General features: G+C 38.8%; 1 protein-coding gene across 2 annotated transcripts in view; it reads left to right on the plus strand.

Moving 5' to 3' along the window:
• The window catches only part of TAFA1 (TAFA chemokine like family member 1), a 484,754-nt gene that overhangs the window by 349,505 nt on the left and 109,333 nt on the right, over nt 1–25,916 (plus strand). Inside the window, exon 3 of one of the 2 annotated variants that reach the window (XM_041763965.1) lies at nt 23,410–23,550. In XM_041763965.1, coding sequence (XP_041619899.1) covers nt 23,410–23,550 — 141 coding nt within the window. The remainder of the gene's footprint in view (nt 1–23,409; nt 23,551–25,916) is intronic. The other variant, XM_041763966.1, reaches the window with a different exon arrangement.

Consider the following 25,916-nt stretch of genomic DNA (forward strand, 5'->3'; position numbering starts at 1 on the left):
GGGCATCTATTCCAAAATATTAAGGAAGACTTTCTTAGATTGTCAAGTGATTTTTTTTTTTGGAATTTTCCAGTTACATAGAAACATCTTCTTAGGATCATTTATTAAATAAAAATTAGGTTGGAAGAGCCTAATTTGTACTTAGTTCTGATTTTTTACATTAAATAGTCACATCCAGATAACTTTTATGTTTGGTAATTTGTGCTAGTATACCATGGAAATTTTATGTTTCAGTGAAGAGTCCTGGTATGATTTTACCTTGTGTTCAATCTTCAATAAACATTTACTTAGAAATAACTCTGCGCCTGATGCTATACTGATGCTGGACAAACAAAAGAATAAGGGTGTATTAGGTCAATCTATTTTCTCAGATTTTCTATTTCTTTTGTGAGTCTTCTTTCTTCTCTCACCCAGGACGTCATTTCTCTGCCATATAGTTAAGGATCCCCATACAAGGTCATCAGTAGTACATGCTGCTTCCAACAGTGACATGAAAATTTTCTCTCTTTCATTCTCTCTCTTTCTCTCTCGCTCTTAAGCAGAGTAACTCATGGTTGCTTTCTGTAACCACAGCCTTGGGAGGTTATTTCTAATATGCACTTCAGTCAGCTCTATGTTTTCATACAAAACAATAATTGTATTCCTTTCGGTATCTAAATCCTTTCTGACCATATCATTAAAAATAATTCTTGAGATTCAAGGTAACATTTCCCTATCCCACTATAGGAATTTGTGTTATTTTGTAAAAGAATATTAATCATTTGTCACATAATAAGCATACTTGATATAGTTTGAAGAGGTATATTCAGTATTTCAGTATGTTATTATTTTTAACTTTACATTACCTATAGTTAGGGCAAAAGGAATATTGACTGGAAGAGATATGGTATGGGGAAGGCAGGAGATTCTTAGAAGGGGCTTAGAGGAGGATATGCCACCATTAATACATATTACAATCACATTTAAATCTTAGCTTTGTAAAGAGGTAGTATGGATTTAAAGAAAAAAAAATGGTTGGAATCATTAAACTAGGTACTGAACTTTTATTAATAAAATCCAAAAACACATTAGTAATTTTAGTAGCCATATCACACAGAGGCCTCATTATAAATTCACCATCAATTTAAACCTCTCTTTCTTTTTGAAACCACTGCTGTTGCTAAACCTCTTTTCCGTCTATATTTATGGACTTCTTTCTTATATGTCATACCTAGAGTTTATTACTTCCTTCTTCTGTATTCGGCTCATTATCTCACCTATGAATTTCTTTTTGGATCTTCCCACCAGTATCTTAATTTGCTCCCCTTAATAAGTCCCCATCACCTTCAGATTTAGATAGCATGCCACCTAGATCTTCATTGTACCATGTTGCTCTGGACCCCTTGGGTCCCATATTCCAACACTATGAAACTGGCAAACAACTCCACTAGACCAAGTCTATCTTAATAAAGACATGCTCCTTTTCAAAAAGTTTATGGCCATTTGATTTTTTGAAAAAATATAAACTTAAGCAGCAAAAAGAAGCCTTTGAATGGGCTTTCTAAAGCTTAATAATTAGCCAACAATTCTATCACAATGGGATATAGATCTCCATGTGATTAGCCACTGTTGCTCTAGCTTTGCTTCAAAAATCTGTTTTGTAGAAAATTAGGTTGTAATTGTTTGCATTGTTAAGTGATATTTATCTGGGAAACCAGCCCAAGAGAATCATTGTACATTGGTGGTTTGGTAAAGGGCTTTTTATTATGTGAGTTAATAAGCCATAATACAAGTCACTTTATTCGTACTTTTTGCATGACCTTTTTCTACAAGGAAAATAAGAAAACTATTCCTGACCATGGACCAAAAGGTTCAAGTAACTTTTTTTTTTCAAGTAACTTTTTAATTAAAAATAAAATTGTTGGGGTACTTGGCTGGCTCAGTGGTTGAGCATCTGCCTTTGGCTCAGGTCCTAATCCTGGGGTCTGGGATATCATCTTCAATAACTACCATATTTTTTCTATCATGAATAAGACTGCACTGAGTATCTTTGTGCATGGAACTTTGTAAACTTTTGCAAAGATACTGGTAGAAAAGACTTCTAGAATTGGTATCACTAGGTCAAAAGGTATGTTCATTTAAATAGTGATAAATACTACCAAATTCTATTCTTTAAAAACAAAGTATCTGTTGATATTCCCTTTTTTTTCTGTTGATATTTCCTAATTGCTTTTCAGGAGTGTCTGTTTCTACATGCCCTCATCACTTTGGATATCTGTCATCATCATTTTTACCAGACTTTTTAGGAAAAACTATTTCTAGATTAACTAGTTTTCTTGTTTTAAGAGAAAGCCTTTGTTTTGTTAATTTATTTCTTTGTTTACTTTAGAGTGAAAAATCTTACTGAGATGAGGATTTTATAAAGTGGGAAAGTCAAAGTTCCAGAGTTTGCTTCTCTCTTTTTTAAAGATTTTATTTATTTATTTATTTATTTATTTATTTATTTATTTATTATTTATGAGAGAGCACATATGTGCATGAATAGAGGGGAGGGGCAGACAGAGAGGGAGAAACAGACTCCAAGCTCAGCATAGATCCTGACATGGAAATCCAGGACCCTGAGATCATGACCTGACCTGAAGTCAGATGCTTAACCAACAGAATCACCCAGGTGCCCTCAGTGTTTGATTCTTTTGAAATAATTTTTAAAATGGAAATGTACATTGAGAAAAGCACACAAATCATGAGTGAATAGCTCAATGACTTTTCCTTACCTGAACTCATCCATGATACTACAGTATATATACATCAAGGAAGAGAACATTACGAGTCATGAAGAAGTATCCCTAGAGACCGCTTCTACTCACTGCTCCCTCTCCCAAGGTAACCACTCCTCTGACTTCTAACACCACAGGTTAGTCTGGCCTAAAACATGTAAATAAAAAAACTTTCATTTAAATTCATGCATATACCATATCCTCTTTGATGTCTGGCTACTTTCATTGACTGTTGCATGCAGTATAGGTGGCTCCTTCTCATTGCCATGTGGTATTCCACAGCAGAATCACACCACAGTCTGGTTCTGCTGTTGATGAACATCTGAGTTCTTGCCAGTTTGGGGCTATTAAGAATAAAGCTGCTTTGAGCACTCTTGGATGTTTCTTGAATGAATGCACTCATCATGCTTGGGTATATAGCTAGAAGAAGGGTGACAATGTTCTATACATGTTTAAACATCCTTTTAAAACACAGCTTTGACCATGTCATTGTGCTCCATGTCCCTAAGACCAAATGAGAACTTTTAAAATGGGTTTTTAAAAATTTTATACCAGGTTATCTTCTGACCATTTCCCTTATCCTCCTCTCTAAAGCACCTTCCCCCAAGGTGACCTCAGGAATCTTCAGCCATGCCAACTGCATGCCATTTTGCTTACCTTTTTGAATGATACACCTGGAAATTTTTCAGCTCTCCTTTGCACTGTTGGCTAAGAATATCTTGCATATCTTTCAGGTCTTAAGACATTTAGAAACCTTACCCTTCCCACCAAATTTGGTGGGTTTTCCCACCAAAACCTTCCTCTTTCAGGTGTTTATCACAATCATAGCATTTATATCTCTGTGTTGATTTTTTTTATTTGTCTGTCTTTCCCACTGAACTGTAAATACCTTGAGGATATTTACGTTGCTGTATACTCCTGCCTAGCATGATGGTGGCAAACAGTAGGTAGTCATCAAAATATTTGTTGAATGAACTAATGATTGTGTAAAGGAACAGGTGAAAGTCACTCAGATGCCTCAGCACCTGAAACTGCTGGCTAAAATCAGGACCCTGAAATCTTAATCCTTCTACTTGAATTTCTAGAAACTCTTCCATACATGTCTTTTCTGTACTTACTCTCCACTCCATCATGGCTTACTTCCCAAACATACACTGCACAAAATAAGTGCTAACAATTTTAGACCATAGAACAATAACTTTGCATCACTTCCCTACCACAAATATCTGTACATGGAAAACTGGGTGAGAGGCTCCGTTCCTAACCTTACTAACTGCCCTGGAATAAGTCTTCCTGAGTTTCAGTTTTCCTATTTACAAAATGGGTAATCATAGAGACTAATTCTTAAGTGTATTGTAGGATCAAAAACAAAACAAAACAAAACGAAAAAAACCCTAAAGTCTGGAAGGTAAGCCACTGTGATCTACCAGTGTTCATGGTCACTATTACTCTTACAACTTCAGGCACACTCTCGGAGATGAAGAGTGGGACAGATCAGCCTGTCTTCACTTAGCAGCAAAAATGTTAATTTCTCTCTGTCCCTCACTCCACTTATCAGATGCCTAAGAAAAGAGTTGGTGTTTAAAGTCAGCTGCAACAGGGATTGGCAAACCTTTTCTCTAAAAGGCAAGAGAGAAATAGTTTATACTTTGTGGGCCAGAGGGCAAAATTGAGGGTTTTATGCAGATACTTAAATGGTTGAGAGAAAATAAAGTTCCAAAAAAAATTTTATTGCCAAAATTAAGATAAAATGATAACAGAGTGAAATGGATTTTTCTCTCTCATCTTCCAAGACCTAGAGCCCGAGCACCCTTCCGCATGCTTTGAACTTCCTAGATACAGCTTCCTGTGCTTGAGAAGGGGAGAGTGAACTAGTAACAGTTCACATGGTTCTAATGCTCACTCTTCTTCTTAGGTTTGCCCGGAGTGAGAGGACAGAGCTGGGAGTCCTGCATTTCCTTTTCTCTACTTCCTCTTAAATATTCTTGCCTCCTACACTGTAGGCATCTCTCCAGTCTGATGAAGGAGTTAATGACTTTTTCTAAGGTCAATTTGACCCAATGTGGTTTCTGACTATTACTCTTTATGGTTTTTAAAAACCTTTAACAACCATATCCTTTAACAGATATGGAAACTGAAGGTGGGAGTGATTGAACAAGAATTCCACAGTCAAATACCAGAGCTGGGAATAAAACTGCACCCTGAGTGATCTGAATCTGTTCTCTTGGCTGCTGGGTTGTTTTGTTTTGCTCTGTTTGTTTGTTTGTTTATCGATTGATTGCATGCAAGCAGTGGGAGGAGCAGGGGAAGAGAGGGAGAGAATCCCAAGTAGACTCCACACTGAGTGCAGAACCTGACATGAGGCCCCATCTCACAACCCTGAGATCATGACCTGAACTGAAATCAAGAGTCAGAGACTCAACCACCTGAGCCACCCAGGCAGCCCTTGGCTACCCCCTTGCTTCTCTAAGCTTTCAAAAATGATGTGCTGAAAGAAAAGAAAAAAAAAATGGTGGGTTCAAGGTGAGAGATTAGAAGGTGAAGGACAGGATGGAAACCATTCTAAGTGGACACAAATGTCTAAACAAAACTATAGAGAAAAAGAGGAGATGGGCATTCTCTCTCTAAGGCTCTTCCCACAGACTTTTTATGTTCACAAGTATCATCCGGAAATCGCTTTCTTCCAAATGTCTCCCTACATTATTGACTCTAGCAGAAACTTGGTATGAGCCAACTAGGCCTTCCCAGTAGCTTCAATCCCCATGTCAACCCCATTAAACTGAATATAATTTGCTGTGAAGAAGAAAACTTTAGCCTTAGGTTGAAATTTATGTACTTTTTGGCCAGCTTTTCCTTAATATTATTTCATTATAATCATTAACTCACGTGACTATTTTTTAGAAGGAACTTGAAACTTTAGTAACCATATTCTGCTTTTTCAAATTATCACTCATAAAATCTTTGTTGGAAAAACTGACACCTAAACAAAGAAGAATGGTCAATTTTTACAGGCTTCTCACTGTATTCTTTATGTATGACTTACCTAAAAGAATGGTTTATTATTTTATAGACTGCATTCTTTTACATTAGGTGGGAAAATGTCTCTCTCATGTATATATAACTTAAAAGTATAAATTAATCTATTTCTACATATTGCTTCTACATTGCTCAAGTGACAGTCAATAGTTTGGCCATAAAAGTGGCCAAAAGTGTTATTGGCCAAAAGTGTTAGGTTCACTTTTCATTTCTTTAGATTAATTTTTTTATTCATATCAGCCAACATAATTAAAACAGTGGAAGTGCTGATGACTATGGTGTTGTACAGTTGGAGTCAGGCTGTACTGAGCACTTCATATTTATTACTCCATTTATTACTCACAGTTACCTTATAAAGAAGGGGTTCTTATAACCCCATTTTACAAAGCTCAGAGTGATTAAGAAATGGATCTGTTTTATATGATGTATAAGCAGCAGAGTTGGGATTTGAACCCATGCTTGGCAGTTACTGAGCCCAGGACACTTCACTGTAGTATTTTGCCAATCATTGCATGGCTCTGCTATTTGGGATTTCCTAAGGACAGAGCCTTAACCATCCAGTAGACTATGAGTCAGTTCAATTGATTGTTGAACTATCAGTTGAGTTATTTGGACTTCACCTACAGTAGAAGTTACAGAAAATCAGTATCAAATTGATTCTTGGGGCAGCTGGGTGGCTCAGTTGGGTAAGCATCTGTCTTTGGCTCAAGTCATGATCTCAGGATCCTGGAATGGAGCCTACACTGGGCTCCCAGCTCCAGAGGGCTGGTTCCCAAAAAGACTGAATGCCTGATTAGAGGGTTGGGACTTTCAGCCTTATGCCTCTTCTTCTGGGGGAAGAGGGACTGGAGGTAGAGTTAATCACCAATGGCTAATGACTTAGTCAGTCACGTGTATATAATGAAAATTACACATAAACTCCTAAATGGCAGGGTTTGGAGAACTGGGCTGCTGAACACATCAAGATTCTGGGCAGATGGGTGAAAGATCCACTCAAGACACTCCACTCCACTCCCATACCTTGTCCTATGCTATGCATCTCTTCCATTGGGCTATTCTTGAGTTGTACCCTTTATAATAAGTCAATAAATGTTAAATAAACTGCTTTCTTGAGTTCTGTGAGCCATTCTTGCAAATTATTGAACATGACACAGGGTCTTAGGAATCTCTGAATTTGCCACCAAGTCAGACAGAAGTGCAGGTGATTTGGGCACCGCATTTGTGACTGGTGCCTGAGGTGTGTTCATTCTTGTGGGACTGAGCCCTTCAATCTGTGGGTCTGTGCAAACTCCAAGTAGTTACTGTCAGAGCTTCACTGAATTGTTGGATATCAGTTTCTGTTGGAGAGTTGGAGACATGGCAAGAGAAAGAAACCATAGAATCCCCAATGGCCTTAGCACATACAATAAAAGGAAGAGGATTTATTGGCACATGTAAAAAGTTCAGATTCAACACTGGCCACTCAAACGTGTCATGAGGGCTGGGTCCCTTGCTATCACTTCTCTCCACTTTTCTCCCTGTTGAGTTGGTCTCACCCTGAATCCCCCCAAAGGTCAGCTCACATCTTCAGGCCCAGCATAAAGAATTCTGCTTTGCACCCAGTACTTCCACACAGTCCTCAGGTTTAGTTTGACTGAACCAACTTGGATCACAGGCTCACCCTCAAACCAATCTTTGTGGCTGGGATGGACAATGCCATTTGGCCTATGCTAGGTCACAGTCCTACCTTTCGAGGCTTTGTTCACCTGTACTGCATGAACTGAAACTAAGGTGGGGTGGTCACTCCCCAAAGGATTTAATGCTGTTAATCGGCAGAAGGGGAAGTGAGTCATAGGCAAGCAAGAACAGAGGGTTTCAGCTACAGAAAGTGATAGTCACCATTATTCCCATTTTGCAGATAAGTAAATTAAGGTTTAGGAAGTTCAGAGTGACATATCAATATTTACCTGTTAATAAAACATAAAGTTAGTGTTCCAGCCAAGAATTCTCAGGGTAGTCACAAAACCACAGTGCATTTCTAGAAACTAAGTCTCTATAAGTAACAATTTTCAAGAGGAGTTTGTTGCTTCTGCTTATTATTCCAACTCTGATAAGAAACCAGGAAAAAGTATCCTGATCATCCTTTTATCCAATCCTCACAACTTAAAATAGAACAAAGAGATATAGTTAGATAGTAAAGTAAAATTACTAAAATTCTTTAAAGCTAGCGATAGTCTCCCTAATGTAATATTAACAATATTCTATATAGAGATAACCATGGTGTGACATCATGTCATCCTTGCCACATAACGTAGCCTAATTACAGGAGTAACATCCTATCAGATTTGCTGTATTCTGTTTTAAAGTCTGTATTTTAAAAGTTCCACTCTCATTGGGGTGTCTGGGTGGCTCAGTCCATTAAATGTCGGCTCTTGATTTCTGCTCAGGTCATGATCTCGAGGTCCTGGGATCAAGTCCCATGTGAGGCTCTGTGCGCAGTGGGGAGTCTGCTTGAGTATTCTCTCTCTCTTCATCTGTCCCTTGCTCTGCTCAATATCTTTCTCTCTCTCTCTCTCTTTCTCAAATAAATAAATAAGTCTTTTTAAAAATTTAAAAGTTCCACCCTTGCTGAACAGGAAGAGAATCTATAGGGCATGAACACAGCCACTCTGGAATCTGTCACTGACTCCATCATTAGGCCCTCATTCAACTTGTCCTACCAAAAATATGTTTCCCAATCACTGCAAAAACAAGTCATCCTTGTAGCACCAACAACCTGTATCAAATAGTTCTACTCCACCAAGACTTGCCTAGCTCATTAGGATGAAGGTAGTATTTCCTGGTTCCTTAGAAACATCCAGTAATGATCCATACACTCTCATGACATTTATTACTTTCCATTTTGAAATACTGATTATTTTCTATGTCTAAACTCTTCAACTAGATCTCTGAAGCCAAGGACTATTACTTCCTTTCATTATTTACACACCTTACAAATAGTTATTCAAATCCTAATATATACCAGTGTATTAGAACTATATTGTGTGTCAAGTAACAGAAAACCCCAACTGATGGGTGGATTAAACAGATTGGCGGGTGGTTTATTTTTTCTTATGCAACAAATCATTTGAAAGTAGAGTTTAGAAAAAAAGTAGAGTTTTGGTGACATTGGTTTGGTTTTATGTTGTTGTTTTAGCCTTCCTTTCTCACTGGCACATGGTGGCTACTGTAATATCAGCCCACAAGCCTCATTTCAGGGAGGAAGAAGTAGAAGATGGTAAATAGGAAGGGGTAGTTGAAATGTTAGGAAAGCCAGGTTTCCTAGATAGCCTCACTAGACTTTAATTTGTAACCCATTGATAACAACTATGTCATGTTTCCACCCATAAATAAAAGGAGAACAGAAAAATATTTTTGAATGTGTGGTCATTTGGCCACTCTGATCAAAATACTTGTTCTAGTTCTATGAAAAAGAAGTACTGAGTTGGCGATGTGGTTTTCCAGTTAGACATTATGCTGGGCATTCAGGACACCATGATCAATGAAAACATTTTTGGCCCCTTTTCATACAGTTTTTTTACTAATTAGAGGACACAGTCATGAAAAGTATTTGTTGAACACATGTAAAATTCAGTTGTAAATGTGCTGAAGTGAAAAAGGTCACAGTGCTGTGAATGTTGGGAATGGAAGGGAAGAGATATGAGTCACCTAATTAGGGAAGTTAGGAAGGCTTCCCTGAGGAAGTGACGCTTCAGGTGGTTCAGTTTTAGCACCTAACAGAGAGTCCTCCATATATAAGTTCATAGAAAAGAAGAAAAGATGATTGCTGACAATCTTTTGATGCCTATATTGTAACAGTATTTCATGAATCTGTTTATTGCAAGTAGCAGAAAATCTAAGTTAAACTCAATTTTTTTTATTAAAAAAAGGCATATACTGACTAAAGTTCGGCTTCACCTTCAGGCACAGTTGCATCAAATATCACCACCAATGGTGTAGGAACACTGCAGTTTTCCACTTGGCTTCCCTCTGTGTTGGCTCCATTCATTTGAGGCCTTTCTATCATGATACTAGTGGCAAGCTCCTGATTTATATTGTTTTATCAGAAACTGCTGTAGAAAAAAATTACTTTCCAAGAATAAATGTTTTGCATTTGGCTCTCATTGTATATGGCTTAGGCCAGGTACCAGCCCTTATAGCAATCCTTCAGTCTCTAGAGAACACATGATACACATTGCCTAAATCTCATGCCTTCTCCTGAAGTGGAGATAGAACCAGCATCCCCAAAACTCCATGATCTGGCAATGGGGAAGAAGACCATTGACTTCTCATGGAAAACCAGGAAACATTCACCAGTAGAGGTGGGAATGTTTGCTGGGCAGGCAGAAAGAACAGGGCCCTACCACAGAGGAGAAATGACTTATAGCTTTAATGACTGCCTCAGCTGTCAAAAATAATAGTAGTAACACTAAGAAAAACACTTATTTTCTAAGTGTTAATTATACCTATTCATACAAATTCGTTCGACACTGCTGACATGTGGAAACCTGCTTTACCCAACCCAGAAGCCAAAGCTCGCTCACTCTGTGGTTTGAAATCTCTTAAGAATGAGATTCCCAGAGAGTGGGTTTTTAGTAGGAGTAACACCCTTCCCTCAGCCCTCAGGTCTACACTGCATGCCCCACTGTAATGCGTTCATACCTCCCTTAGTGCACTGACCTGCTTAGAGAAGGTATGCTAAGTGAAGCTTGTTTCAAATGCAGATGGTCCCAAGTAGGTTAACGTGTGCCCAGTGGCCAGACTAAGTGGTTTTCGGATGGCCTTAGACTTCTGATCACATCCACACAGCCAGGGACAAAATGAAACCTTGTTTATCATCTTGATAAACAGTCCCTTTCAGTGCCTCTGGACGCTGTATGTAACTTGGTAGAGTCAAATACTATTAAATTGTCATCACTGTCAAAAAGAGAAGTAGTAAGTTTTTCTACCTGAATCATAGTTAATGACTTCTACAATGTGTAACACAAATCAGGGTTTCTGTTTGTCTTCTTTGCCCCTAAATGTGTGTTTTCTGCTCTCTCTGGCTGTGAATGTGAGACACAATCTCATGATATAAATAAATATATCCTTGTATTATTACCTCTCAGCTAACCCAATAAAATATAAAGATGACAGGGCTCAGATTCTTGGCTCAGATGAGGTTTATGCATGGAGGAGGCTTAAGCAGCTATATCTCGTCCTAGTTCTCTAAGGAAGGCACAGATTTGAAAGACTGTATTTCACAGATGAAAGCCTTAGAGATACTGCCATCCTCGTTACCATTAAACATATTTATGGAAGTTATTTAAACACTTTTATGGGGGCAAAATACTTCTTTTACTTTAATCATCTGGAAGAATAATTTATTAGGTAGATTAGGCTAGCAAACAGATTGACCAACAAATCACCCTCAAATCTTGTTGGCTTAAGACAATTTTATTTCTTGAACGGGCAACCTGCCTATTGTGGCTTAACAGTGGAGCTGTGTTTCCAGAAGTCCCTCACAATTAGAATTGCTGGAGCAGCCACCATCTAAAACAAGGGAATATGGGTGGACAAACTGTGGTCCAGAGGTCCTATCTGGCCCACCATCTATTTGTACCACCAATGAGCTAAGAATGGCCTTTACCTTTTTAAATGCCTTTTAAAAACCCTAGAAGAATATTTCGGGACACATAAAAATGACGTGAAACTCAAGTTTCAGTTTCTATAAGTGAAATTTTATTAGCAGACAGCCACACTCACTTGTCTAAGTATTGTTCATGGCTACTTTTGGAATAAAATTGCAGAGTTTGGTAGTTAACCACAGGGACCAGATGGCCCATAAAGCCAAAAATATTTACTATCTGAACCTTTTTAGGAAAAGTTTGCCAACCCCTCTCTAAAATATTTCTGGGTTGTCACACCAGCAGGAAGAGAGCCTGGGAGAACCTAGCATAGAGAATTAAAAACTCCACATGGAAGTGATAAGTCACTTCAGGAACACAGAAATAGTCACACGGCCCCACCTCCCACAACGGAACCAAGAATACCAGTAAGCCCTGGAAGAAGAGAGCCAGAGGCAGTCAATTAGCAGTTCTGATGGGTGCCATGGCTAAAACTAATAATAGCAAGAATATTAATAGCAGGAAATTGCATTATTCTTATACTTCAGGCACTGTTCTAAGTGCTTTGCCAGTGTTCTCTCATAGAGCCTCACAAGCTCATCCTGACTGTACTATTACCTTCCCCATTTTACAGGTGATAAAACTAATAATGAAAAGCTTAAATGATTTTCCTGAGGTAAATACAGCTAATAAAGAGAGGAAGGAGGTATTACAGCTCAGTCAACAGAGCTCCAAAATCCAACCTGAACTTTGTACTCTTAACCATGGTACCACACGTGAACCCTCTGGGACTCACAGAAATCCCACCTCTTGCTACTCTAGAGACCACTTCCTGACAAAACCCTTAATTATAAAATTTGGTAGATGCAAAATGCTAATTTTAATGTTTGTAGAACAGATTTCCGTAATGCTTAACAGTTCAATTAGGAATTTGGGAGTAATTAGCTCGCGGATGGATATGGATGTTCATGTGGTTTGCCTGCAGATACTGAAGGAAGAGCCTGCAATTTAAGATCAGTTCCTGACTCAGCAGGACGACCTACTGGTGGGCATCAGACCCTAAAGTGAGAATGCTTCTTTCAAAGGAGAGTATTTTATGGCCACTTTTTTCCTTGATTATCTCAAAGTGTATCTTAGTCTTTTTGTCTTTGCTTCTCAGCCAAGTCAGAAATGTTGTTCCAAGGGCATTTTCATTGTTGTTTAGCTTGAGGAAAAAATGTCAAAGAACAGTTATGGTTTAGAGGTGATGGATTTGGAGTCATCACATTGCCTGCTTTATTCGGTTGGCTGTACTTTTATGTTTTCCTAACGGAGGAATTATTTTGTTTTCCTAATAGTGTTATGTTTCTATTAACATCCATTATACTCACCTGCAAAGGATAATAGGAGAATATCATTTTAAGAGAATAAAACAAGTTTATAATTGTTATTGGACTTCCATCTCAGAGTATTTCTGCTTGTAAGCCATTAAATAAATGCTGTGAAGAAATAGAGAAAAATGAATAAAGACATAGGAGCAGATAGGCAGGGATTCAATAAAGAGAGCACATTAGACCCACCATTGCATGAATGGTCCAGACCTTTGACAGGAGGTCCTGGAGACTGAAAGGTAAATTCTTCCATCTTTCAGCCTTTCACAATTCTATCTTTCTATCCAAATCCATGCGAGTGGGGCAGCCCTGGTGACTCAGTGGTTTAAGCGCCTGCCTTTGGCTCAGGGCCTGATCCTGGAGACCCAAGATCGAGTCCTAGGTCAGGCTCCCTGCATGAAGCCTGCTTCTCCCTCTGCCTGTGTCTCTGTCTCTCTCTCTCTCTCACACTCTCTCTCTGTCTCTCAAGAATAAATAATAAAATATTTTTTAAAAAAGAAAAAAAAATTCATGCGAGAAGTAACTGCCTCAAGTGTTGTCTTTATTTTTTTTAAAAAAACTTTTAAAAAAAGATTTTATTTATTTGTCCATGAGAGGCACAGAGAGGCAGAGACATAAGCAGAGCAAGAAGCAGGTTCCCCATGGTGGGCATGGTGCAGGACTTAATCCCAAGACTCTGGGATCATGCCCTGAGCCAAAGGCAGATCAACCACTAAGCCACCCAGGCATCCCTAGTATCATCTTTAAAATGGAATTTAACTTTTTATGTTAATCATAAGAAAATTAGCTTTTATTTATAGTATGCCTACTGTGTGCTATTTGGTGTATTAACACACAATTTTCTAATTCTCCTAAATCTTGTAGAGTTGGGCATTTTCCTTATGAGGGACCAGAGTTTATAAATTACAACTTGTTATTAACTTGTTACCCAACCAGTAACCCAAATTAGGTTATGTGAAATATAATTTCAAAATTATCATATTCAACCTTTAAGGTCAGTGTTTCATGTAATTTTAGGGAAATTACCATAGCCAGAGAAATTGCTGATGTAAAATAGGATTGCCTGCCTCTTTGATAAAAATTGTTTTTGTATCATTCCCAGCCTGGAAGGCTAGCAATGGAGAAGGAAATCCTGATAACTTATCACCCAGATGGACCAGTGATTTTGGTTTAGGGAAAAAGTTGGGGGAGATCCAAGTGGGATTTAGGTGAAGAACTTTGTACATTAGAGGGGAAAAATGAACATAGCTATTCCTCTAAAAGCTTCATTTCATTCTAACCCTTGCCTTCATCAAAATAGTAGAATACAACTTATTTATTCCAGATCATTTGATATCCAAACCATCACTTGGGTTATCCTCTCTAATGCTATCTAAGTCATCCTTGTTGGAAAAGAGTCAAAGTTCTTTAGTATTTAAAGGATACTAAAGAATCAAAGGTGTTCTTCTTATGAGCTTATTGGTGTATCTTTGGGGAAAATTTATTTTCATGTTGTTAGAGCAGTTTTTAAAAATTATTTCTACAGTAGAGTTTCAGCATATCCAATGTGTAAGCCATTTTCTTCCTTAAAAAAAAAAGAAGTCTGGGGGACAGGTGATATGTTTATTGTGGTAATATGTTACTTTTAGCAATCTTGTTCTAGGGGAATGGGGGCTTAAATGTTTCCAGTCATTGGCCTAGACTGAGAGTAGGGATATAGGTGTGAGGAATGGTCCATGTTAGTGAAATGAGGGAAAAATGGAAAGGATCATTTTTTTCTCCATAATAATTCTAATTCCAAAAGTATTATTAACAGCAGAATGCCTTTCAGAGCTTACACTGAACGAGATATTATTAAAACTGCCTATACTTACTTAATTCTTATACTCTCTTCATCCTCTGAACAACTGAAATTAATGCTATTTTATTATCCACATTTTATAGATGAGAACCTTGAGGCACAGCATGAAAAATGATCAGAAGCAACAGATCCAGAGCTTGAATCCTGGCAGCCTAACTCTAGAATCTGTGATCTTATTCATTATGCTATATTGCCTCAAACAGGGATGCCCAGCCCAGAATTTGTTCTTTTTTCCTACATTCATCTGTCTTCTACATACCCCAGAGCCCTAGGAAGGAGGAGATGGTAATTTGTTTAATCTGAAGCATAAACAATTCAAGCAGCCATTTTGTCCTCCTTGACCAAAACATGCTTAAGGATCCATTAGTGTCTCTCTTGTCAGTGATTTACAGACCGAGACACTTGGAGCTTCCTTCCAGTCTACTGGGTCAATAAAGCATTTTTAACAGTCTTAAATATGCATTTCTGACATCTACTACAATACATTCCAAAAGAACTATTTATAAGGCCTTGATCAAGACATCCTATGGGAGTGAATTAAAAACAAAACAAAACAAAACTGTACTTTGTCTTAGACATAACAGCTTTTAAAGAAAGGGACCATTTGCCCTGAAGTGAATATGGAAGGATCCAAATAATGATGTCAGTCTTAAGATTCCTTGATTACGTTTTATTCATTTCCTCTAAAAGTTGCCCTCAACTATAAGCAGATATATCCTGGCTTAACTATTAATGAGGACTGAAGTTTCCTTTTCCTTATGATTACTCTTAATTGCTATTTCATGTTCTAGTCATTTCACACAAAATAAAAAACTTGCCTTTGTACATTTTGGCTCTACCCCAAACCAAAGTTCCAAGACAATTTTTCTAGAAGGTGTATTAGAAGGTCACTTTTTGGCAAAAGCTACATCTATCTTTCAAGTTCATTTTCTTAAAAGAGCACATATGAATATTTGAATAGGAAAAGTTCCCCCAAAGAGGATTATTTTATATTCCATCTTTCTTCTTTTCTCTTCTTTTATTTCCTCTTTGTTAACTGTCTTTCTCCCCCTCACTTCTTTCTTTACTTCTTTCTTCCTCTGATTCCTTCCTTCCTTCTTTCCTTCCTTTGATCATTCAGTCATTTAGCAAATGTGTCAATTCCTACCCTTACGTCAGGCACTAGGGATAAAGAAATAAACAAGATGTGGTCCCTGCTATCAGAAAGTGTCCAGCCCAACAGCATAGACAAACATTGCTACTGGGAGATGCACTGCAAAAGAGAGGTTTGGCTTGCAAAGAGATCATACCATGGGAATCCAAAGCTAGTCTTTGGGAAAGGTTCATTCAACAAATATTTACAGACCAAACATAAATCAGATTCAAAGCTGAGCACTAGGAATAGAGTGATAATAAAAAGAAAAATTACTGCCTTTACCCTTTACAGGAAAAGCAAGACATTATTTGAAAATGTCAAAATAATACATTGTGAATATTATTGTGGGAGAATGTGAGATTGTGGAATCACATAGCAGGGGAATCTAACTGCCAGTATAGTTCAAGGACACCTAAGGAAGACCTGAATGATGAGTACAGGGATCAAAAATAAATAAATAAAATAAAAATAAAGTATAGGGTTTAGACTTCTATCCTCTCCCTTTTTATTTTTAAGATTATTCTCTTCTATTCCAACTTTATACTCTCCCCTAGCATTTCCTTTCCCAGAAAACCTGGTGTTGCGATAATTTTGAATTGCTTGGCTATGCTTCAGCATTGACATGAAGCCATCAACACGAAACTATATGACTGAATGTCAAATTCCTTGGCAGACAAAAAGGATTGGATATTAGCAGTTTTCCATAAGTGCCCATTCTTAAATGGCTGACCCAGTTTGTAGCCCAGAGCAATCCAGTGGCTTGGTATGAGCTCTATCAGATGACCATTTAGGGAGCAAGCAGGGATTTTATGATGCCAACCTTCAAGTTTTTAGCCATCTGCTTGCCAGTCATTTCTAACCTCATCATCTCTTTCTATCTTGACATATAATTGTCATCAATGGGGACTCTTTTTAAGAGAAACATTACCCTTAGCAATTCATCTCTGTGTTTCCTCACTTGTGCAGGGCAAGACAGTGATGCATTGAACTGGGAAGGAGGGATCATTGCTTGGAGCATATTGGGCTTGGCATTTTTTTTTTTTTTACTTCTCCAGCTCAGAGAGAGTTGCTGCTACCAGAAATAATCTTGAAATGCTGTCTCCCCCCTCCCCCCTTTGGATATTAGAAACTTTCTCTCCCTTTTAAAAATAGGTTTTGATAATGTGCTCAGAGTTCTGACAAACACAAGAGAAAAAGCAGGAAAGAAAGTAGAGAGCTGTTCCATGGAGGTTCCCTGCAGGGGACTTTGCTGTTGCCACTAGGCTGAACATGGACAAAAGGGAGTGAGAAGCAAGGCCACCATTTAGAAAATTTATGGTAGAGGGGGACTGAGAAATTGATGTTCATCTAACATATATAACATTTTTAGACTGACCTATGTTAGTTAGGTAAGTACTGAATTTACCTTCTGCTCCAAAAGAATAATGAGACCTCTTATAAAATGAGATTTAGGATATGAGTCTCATTTCTTATATTTTACCTCAGATGTTTCCCATAGACAAAGTCAAATAATGACATGAGCAATAATCTGGAAAATCTGAGTAGTACAGACAACATTTATACTGGCCTGTTCTTTATGCCACACTCTTCACCTTTAGCTAATAGGTCACCTCACTGTCTTACTTGCCTTACTTACTACAGATCCTGGGTGAAGTCCAGAAAAGAAGCTATTTTCCAGATAATCCATAAGCAAAAAAGGGAAGCTCAATTTTCTCAGCACTTAAATGACTGCTTTGAGAGGCCATAGCTCATCTTGAAATCATTTTGACTTGGATTGAGATAAAATTTAGGACTGGATTGGTACTGGCGCCAAAGCAAAGTCTGAAAGACATTTACATGACAAATATTATCATTATGCTTTTGCAATAACCTTGGCAGTTAGGTTTGAAAGGACAGTTCACTAGGTAATCTTTAAAATGCAGATAAAAAAATTTGAAGGAACAATTTTCTAGTTTCTAGGAATGGTTATGACAAAACTTACCCTTCCCTTTCATCAGCAGGACAAAGCTGGGGAATGTTTTAGTTTTCAGTCCCCTTTTTCAAGCAACCAGCTAACAAAGACAATAGATAATTAAGACTATAGTTCCAGAACATCTTGAAAAATGCTCTCCCTGTTGTTATAAGAGAACTGACCTATTTCCTGTCAATGACCTAATATTTTTATTTCATCAGTACAAGTCAGGGACCAGATTAACTTGCTCTGGTTGTCTATGGCTAGGTCAGTCACAAATATAAACTTTCGGATTCAGATTTGGCTATGACAGGTCCAATCAGGCTTTCTAAATTTTAGAGTCCTCTGGGTTCCAGGACCTACTTGCATATTCCACATTGACATACCTAAGCAGTTGGTATAAAATGAAGCTGTAGTTGAACCTGTCAAGACCAAATGAGGTTGTTATTTAGAGCAACGTTTCTCTGGCTTCCTGTGTGCAAATCCGTGAGCCCATGGAAGACCTGGTCTGGGGTCACTGACTTTACACACAGTATGAATGAAAATGGAGTACTTGTCAATTTCCAGTCACTGAGTTATCCTCCCTTTTTCAGAGAAATTTCAACATATATGCCAGGATGGAACTGGGGAAAGAGCACTGTGTATGGGATCAGAAGATCTGGCCTCTGGTCCACATGCTGCCAGAGAATAGGTACCTGGGTTCTTAACACATGGGCTAGCTTTTTACTACTCTCGATCTCAGTTCCCTCCCCTGTAAAATGGGAGTAATCATAACTTCATTGGGCTTTAGTAACCATAAAATGAATTAAAAGTTTATAATGTATCTATCATGGTGCCAGGAACATAGTAAGTAGTCAAGAAATGGCTAACTCCTGTATTACCAGAGTTACTACCACTAGTAATATAGCTGTGTCACTTGCTGAACACTTATCAAATACTAATAATATTATGCCAGACAGTGTTTAATAAATAAACAATAGGAGTCTCTGTCCTTGAGGAGGTTATATTTGGGGGAGAGGGTACATAAAAACAATAAGATAATAAATAAATTACATGTAGTAATTGAAAATTACAAATATTCTGCAGGTGACACAGGCAAGGACATGGAGCAAAATAAGGGAGATCATTAAAGCTTTCTAAGAGAATTATGATTTAAATAGGGTAGTCAGGTGAGGCTGAAAAAAATGATATCTGGGCAAAGATGTAGAGGAAGCGAGGGAGGAAGCCAGAGATTTGCCATGTCCCATGTAGGGCATACTTTAACTTGTCAAGAAGGCCAGAGAAGCCTCATATTTAGAGCAACCTTCTGGTTTTACAGTAACCCTCAAGAGGGACCACACATGCATGTTCAGGAAATAGCTTACAAGGAGACCAGCGTCCCTAGAGCAGAGCAATGGAAGGAAAGGTGGTAGCAAATGGGGTCAGAATGTAATTGGGGGAAGAAGTGTGAGTTGGATATTTAACTCTGATAATCTTTGTAGCAAAGTGTTGACTTCCTCTTGGAAGTTCTTCATCAATAAAGAATGATTACTTGTGGCAAGATGCACAAAAGCAAAGCTCTGGAGTCCAGCAGACTGATTCACACTTGTGTAATTTGGGGCATGTTATTCAATCTCTCTGAATCTCAGCTTTTCATCTGTAAAGTGGGGACAAAAGCCTTCACAGTTGCTGAGAGGTTTATAAATAATGTAGGTAAAGTGCCATGTACTGTGCCCAGCATCCAATCGAAGTTCAGTAAATGTCAGTGAGCACTGAGCTGACACAGAGCAGTTGCTTTGGCTTATCTACAAGGATGCTAGGAGAGACTGGCTTTGGGCCTCCAGTGGCCACCTCATTGTCCACATTATTTAACTCAGAGCAGTAATTTGGATGACTGGCACATCTGTCATTGACGTAACTGTAAATCAAATGAGATTCAAGATGTATCCTAGAAGATTTTCTATAGCTTGTGCCATTTTCACTCATAAATGTTGCTCTAGTCTTGTATTAAAGCCAAGTGGTAACTTTAGAATTGGTGGTATTTTCATGAAGTATAAAACCAGCAATTACTGAATTGACTAAGGGTAGTTAGAGATGACAATTATAAGTTAAAGCAACCTGATTGGCAGTATCTGGGTTGAGGAGAATAATGTGATTAGCCCTATTATTTCACTAACTCTAATCCCAATAAAGGCAACAATGTAATACTCTTCCCATGATCCAAGGTCAGGCCCCTGACTTCTTGCTCATAATTTTGCATTGGCTTTTTGTTTCTTCTGATTTGCCACCTTGCACTTCTCCAACCCCTCCCTAACAGAGCGGCCAGGGTGGTCACTTCTGAAGCATATCTAGTTCCTGTCAGTTCTTGGCTTCAAAATCCCTATTAGTGCCTTACTGAAACAGAATCACACTGAGTACTCTTTCTGGAGAAGGAAGCTTTCTCCAGTTGAATCCCATTTCAGGTCTTTAGTTCCATCTACTAGAGCATATTTTTCTAAATGCCCTGACCAGCTTCTTAGAGAAATCTGGTTCTAGGACTGGGGTAGGAAATATTCAGGATGAGCCTGGGGCATCTTGTAGAGTAAGAAAGAAAGGAAGTACTCAAAAAAGGTGAGGAGGGGGCAGTGCAGGGGGACAGGACACAGAAACCAACTGAAAGAGCTCACAGTGGCCAGGACTAGACCATTCTAAGCAACAAAATAAATAATGTAGTATTGGATTATAACCCAATGTGTGAAATAAACGTCTGTGCGTCCATACTGATATAAATGATAGAAGGTGGATGGGAGGGAGGAGACACATCTGTCATGCAGATGAATTCCCAGTAATTTTAGTAGATGTTATAACCTCAGAGAGGTGAAGCATAACTGTCTACTCCCTAAGTGTAGGCTGCACATAGTGACTTTGTCACACAGTAACAAAGAGGACCATAGAGAAAAACACGGAGGAGAGTGATGTTACAGTGGGGTAATCTGACAAGCAGTACCTTAGCCAAGTGACCAAAGTCAACCTCAATAGTGGCAAGTCACTATTAGTGTGTACTGATATGATATGATGTGATGAAAATGGCACTTTACCTTTGTAGTCTTCCTCTAGAAATACATAACCTCAGTCTAATCATAAGAAAAGCATCAGATAAATCCCTCTTGAGGAACATTTTACAAAATAACCTGAGCAATGCTTCTCAAAGGTCATCAAAAAGGAAAAAATGTCTGAGAAACTATCATAACCAAGAGAAGCATAAAGAGATAAAACAACTAAGTGTAATATGGGATCCTGGATGGTACCCTGGAACACAAAAAGACATTAGGTACAAACTAAGAAAATCTGAATATAGCATAGACTTTAATTAATAATAATGCATAAATGTTGGCTCATTAATTGTAACAAACCTAGCATACTCATATAAGATGTTAATATTAGCTGAATAAAAATAGGAAATAATAGGGTGTGGCATCTGGGAACTCACAGTACTATCCTCACAAATTTTCTATAAACCTAAGACTATTCTATAATTAATTACAAAGTTGTGTTTTAAAAAATACCCCAATCTTTCACGTTAGTGAAATGCTTTTCCTGCATCATGACCTGTTGAAGTTCTACCTTTCAACTCACAACTTAAGAAGCCTTTTGAGTTCCTCAGAAACAAATGGGTGTCCCCTTCTACCTATGTCTACAGAACTTGGTACTTGCCTTATGGTGTTCATTTTAAGTTAATTTATGTATTTCTTCATTCATTTAACTAACAATTATAGTGTGCCTACAGCAGTTATTGACAATAAGGCTAACGTTGACCCTGACCAAGCTTTCAACTTGCTTGTGGTCATAGACTTGTAGAAATAGTTGTGTAAGGAAATGTGTGGAGTGCCAAGAAAACCAGCAGTGGTAAAAGCAAGGAGATGTTCTCAAAGGAACTGACCTTTGCATTGAGTTCAAAGAAGAGTTAATGGAGTGAACGCATTTGAGTTGTGGGTGGGGGGTGGAAGGATGGGAAGTAGGAAGGAATATTCTAGGACAAACCATATATGCACAGTTACTGAGGCAGAAAGGAGGGTGACATTCCCAAGGAAATATATCAACATGCTTAGATATGATCATAGGTAGCACATGTGGACTCTCCAGTATGTGTCAGGCTCAGTGCTAACCCCCATACATGTGTTGTCTTGGTTTTAACTTCTGTGAAGCAGGTGTTAATGCTATTCCCATTTTACAGATGAGGAAACTAAAGTCCTCAGTAAGTGGCAGAGCTGAGATTCAGGGTAAAACAGGCTGGCTAGAAAGCCCAAGCTCTCCTCTCCCACTGAGGGGAGGCCGAATTAGTCCACCTTGAAGCAGAGACTCTTGTGTTTCTTTCCCACTAAACTGGAATGTCTCAACGTGGACACAGATGACATTCTGGACAAGACAATCCTTTGCTGCACTGTGGGATGTTTAGCAGCATCCATGGCCTTCACTTGCTAGATGCCAGTGGCCCCTACCCTCCACCAGTAATGACAACTGAAAATGTCTCCAGACTTTTCCAACTATCACAGATGGGGAGGGTGACTAGCAAAATCGGCCCATCCCCACCCCTGCCTTGAGAATCACTGCATTCTATTGTGGGTTCTCAAGATAGGATGGAGCTGGGTCTTAGGTCTTTCCTATCTCCTCTCTTCCTTTTCCTCCTCACCTTTTTCCCAGTGTTTCCTAAGGGCCTACCATGTGTGGACTGAACATAGTAACTTATATATAATGGTTGCTTGACAAATGCTTGCTGAATTTATGCCAACTCAGTCCTAAATGTTCTGGATCCATTCTTGTCAAATAAAATACATTCTTCCTGAACATAAAACTTGATATTGGGAAAGTTAATTCCTGGTTTCTAGTCACTTGGAGTATCTTTTTGTCCCTGCAGAACTGTCCTACAACCTGGCAAGAGCCACCTGAATGCTCACCAACATTCGACAGATCCAGCAGTGCACCTGTTAAGAACTAGTGGAGAGTGACATACATTAGGTTGCCAATAAATGTTGAATGCATGGCTGACCTGTAACAATTAAGTGAAGCCATATGCCTAGCTCTGTAATTTGAGATGCCATTTAAAGCACATACCTATTTTCTCCAGCAATTCCTTCTATCATTTTTGGATGAGATCTGGATTTGGGAAATGACTCCCGATTTAGATTTTTTTATTCAGCCTCCTTGAGAGTGGGCAGGCAGTGGGAGGGAGAGCTAATTTCTGGGCAGTTTTCCTGCCACTGTAGGTCCTGTATCGCTGGAGTGTCAGTTGCTTGCTATTAGCAGGAGGGAGCTCAGAGAATTCTAAATGGAAAGATAACACAGGAGTGAGCTCCCAAAATATAACGCATTTAAATCAGGTAGGCTCTTTATTTCGCGTTAGCTCCAGGCATGGCATCGCTTCACTGCTTCTCAGTATATACAACCTAGAATCATCGCCTCTTGAGGGCTATTCATTGGTGTTCTTTGTTGCATTTGAAACATAGCTCTGTAACACCTGTCTTCTCCAGGACTGTGCAACCCTAGCATAGAGTCTTGTATACATGTGTAAATAGATGTTACACAGAGTGGGGGGGAGAGAATCCCACAGTAATTATACTTCTCAGAAACTATTTCTATAATTTCTCTCCCTTTCCCCAACCCCTCCACACATACCCCCACAGGGCTTAATGGCCACTGAATTATTTCTAATCAGTGTCCCTGTTCTTTCCCTCTTGCCAGAAGGAGGGACATGTGAAGTGATAGCCGCGCACAGATGTTGTAATAAGAATCGCATTGAGGAGCGGTCACAAACAGTAAAGTGTTCCTGTCTACCTGGAAAAGTGGCTGGAACGACAAGAAACAGACCTTCCTGTGTCGATGGTAAGTAGCTGGTTTTACATCCCTCTCTAGGTGTTTATCTAGGTGTTTGCTGTCTGTAATAGATTTCATTGTTTGTTTGTGTCACCTATATATGGTTTAGGATAACGAACAAGGTACATCCAGAGCGCTAGAAGGTTGTACAAATGCCAGTCCTCAGCATAGTTAGAAATCTTGTTTCTCTGGTTTTGTAACATACACATAGCTTATCTTAATGTTTTTCTAGAGAAGAGTAAGGTAAAAGAGCTTTCCAAGTCGAGAAATTTGAGGGTCCAGCTCATTTGGGAAGTGATTTTGGATTGAGGTTTTATATAATGATGATGGAAATAGTGGTACTAAGGATAACAGTACCTAACATTTATTCAGTTCATATTTAATGAGCATTTACTCTATGGCAGGCACTGCTCGGGATGCTTCATATACATTTGTAAGTTAGCAGAGGCACTCTCACTGTCCAGTGCCAAACACTGTCCTGAACACTTTGTATGCATTATTTTTTTTTACTCCTCCCAACGATCTGATAACAGTTACCTATTACTTTGTAGTGAATTACCCCCAACAACCATGCAGCTTGAAACAGCAAACATTACCTCATAGCTTCTGTGGGTCAGGAATTCCACTTAGCTGAGTGTGTCTGGCTCCAGGTCCCTCATGCAGTGGCAGTCAAGATCTAAGGGCTTGACTGGTGCTGGAGGATGGTTTCAAGATGACTCACTCACGTGGCTATTGGCAGGTGGACTCAATTCCTTGCTGTGGGGACATCTCCATAGTTGCTCAGTGTCCTCACAGTGTGACATCTGGCTTCCCTCAGAGTGAATAATCCAAGAGAACAACATAAGAGCCACAGTGACCTTCTTTTTTATAATCTAGCCTCAGAAGTTACACTTCACTGTTTCCACAATATCTTGTTGGTTATTTAAGTCATCCCCATTCAGTATGGGAGTGAGCTAGAAGGTCTTTCAGGCCAAAGGACAGGGATCATTGAGGCAGATACACTTTTCCTCCCATTTTAAACATGAAGAAACCGCAGCTTAGATGGGTTATGGGATTGGTCTCATGACTGACAAGTTGTAGCTTGGCTGGCTCTTAAGCCCACAGTAACTGACTAGAATACCAAGTCTTGACCACCATCTTTAAAACAACTTTATGGGCAGCCCATGTGGCTCAGCAGTTTAGGGCCGCCTTCAGCCCAGGGCCTGATCCTGGAGACCCAGGATCGAGTCCCACATCAGGCTCCCTGCATGGAGCCTGCTTCTCCCTCTGCTTGTGTCTCTGCCTCTCTCTGTGTGTCTCTCATGAATAAATAAATAAAATCTTAATAAATAAATAAATAAATAAATAAATAAATAAATAAATAAATAAATAAAACAACTTTATATGTTCAAATAGTGAATCCAAGTTTCACTTGGATGAATAAAAGGACCAATATCCCTCCCCATCTTTATCTTTCATAATTTTAGAGCCAGGTATGAGATGATGTTCAAATTCTTCAGTAAGAAGATCAAGACTCTGTTTTTAAGTAAGGAAATCAGTACTCAAGTGAATCACTTGCTCAGAGTCACACAGTAGCAAGTAGAACCTGAATCTCTTGGCTTAGAGTCCATCATTCTACCTCTAGAAACAAATGGAGCAGGACATCTTCTAGATTGGCTTATGTTACATATTTTCATTAAGAAGTATGGTGGTTAGAAAGAGAAACACACTCAAGCTAGACCAAGTAAAAAATTTTTTAAGAAAATAGAAGAATCCTGGGGAGTCCAGTTACCAGAAACATCAGGAGATTCATTGATTCTTCCAGCAGCATCCATCATATTTTCTTTGTTCGTGGGACACACTATATCTGATCTCTGTTGCCCTCATTCTCCTCCATGTGGACTGGCTCCCTCTTCCAAGATTTTAGTTTTCGAATCCCCATAACTTAGTGGCAGGTGAGAAGCTTTTATTTCTGTGATGTCAACTCTGATCTGATTTGGCATCACAATATAGCCCAAATATATTTGACTCACTTTCTGTATTTTAAATGTATTCTCCAAAAAGACCAAATATAACTGGCCCAGCTTGAGTCACAGTTAACCTTTGCCCAAACAACCATAGCCAGAGAACTGTACATGTGGCTTGTACAGCAGCCCCTGTGTACCATGTCAGGTCAAGTTTTCCTTTTTTTTTTTTTTTTCCTTAAAGAACGTGAAAAGGCCAAGTTTAGGAATATACTATGACCAGTAAATTCTCAACTAACACATTTTCAGGGGTCATCTGGCACTATCTCGAGATATTTTTAGTCTAGATGTCTCTTGCAATTAGGGGGATGTTATTCACACCTGGTGGGTAGAAGCCAGGGATGCTGCTAAATATCCTATAATGCACAAGAC

The sequence above is a fragment of the Vulpes lagopus genome, chromosome 7 (genome assembly GCF_018345385.1).
Source record: "Vulpes lagopus strain Blue_001 chromosome 7, ASM1834538v1, whole genome shotgun sequence".
Classification (NCBI taxonomy): Eukaryota; Metazoa; Chordata; class Mammalia; order Carnivora; family Canidae; genus Vulpes; species Vulpes lagopus.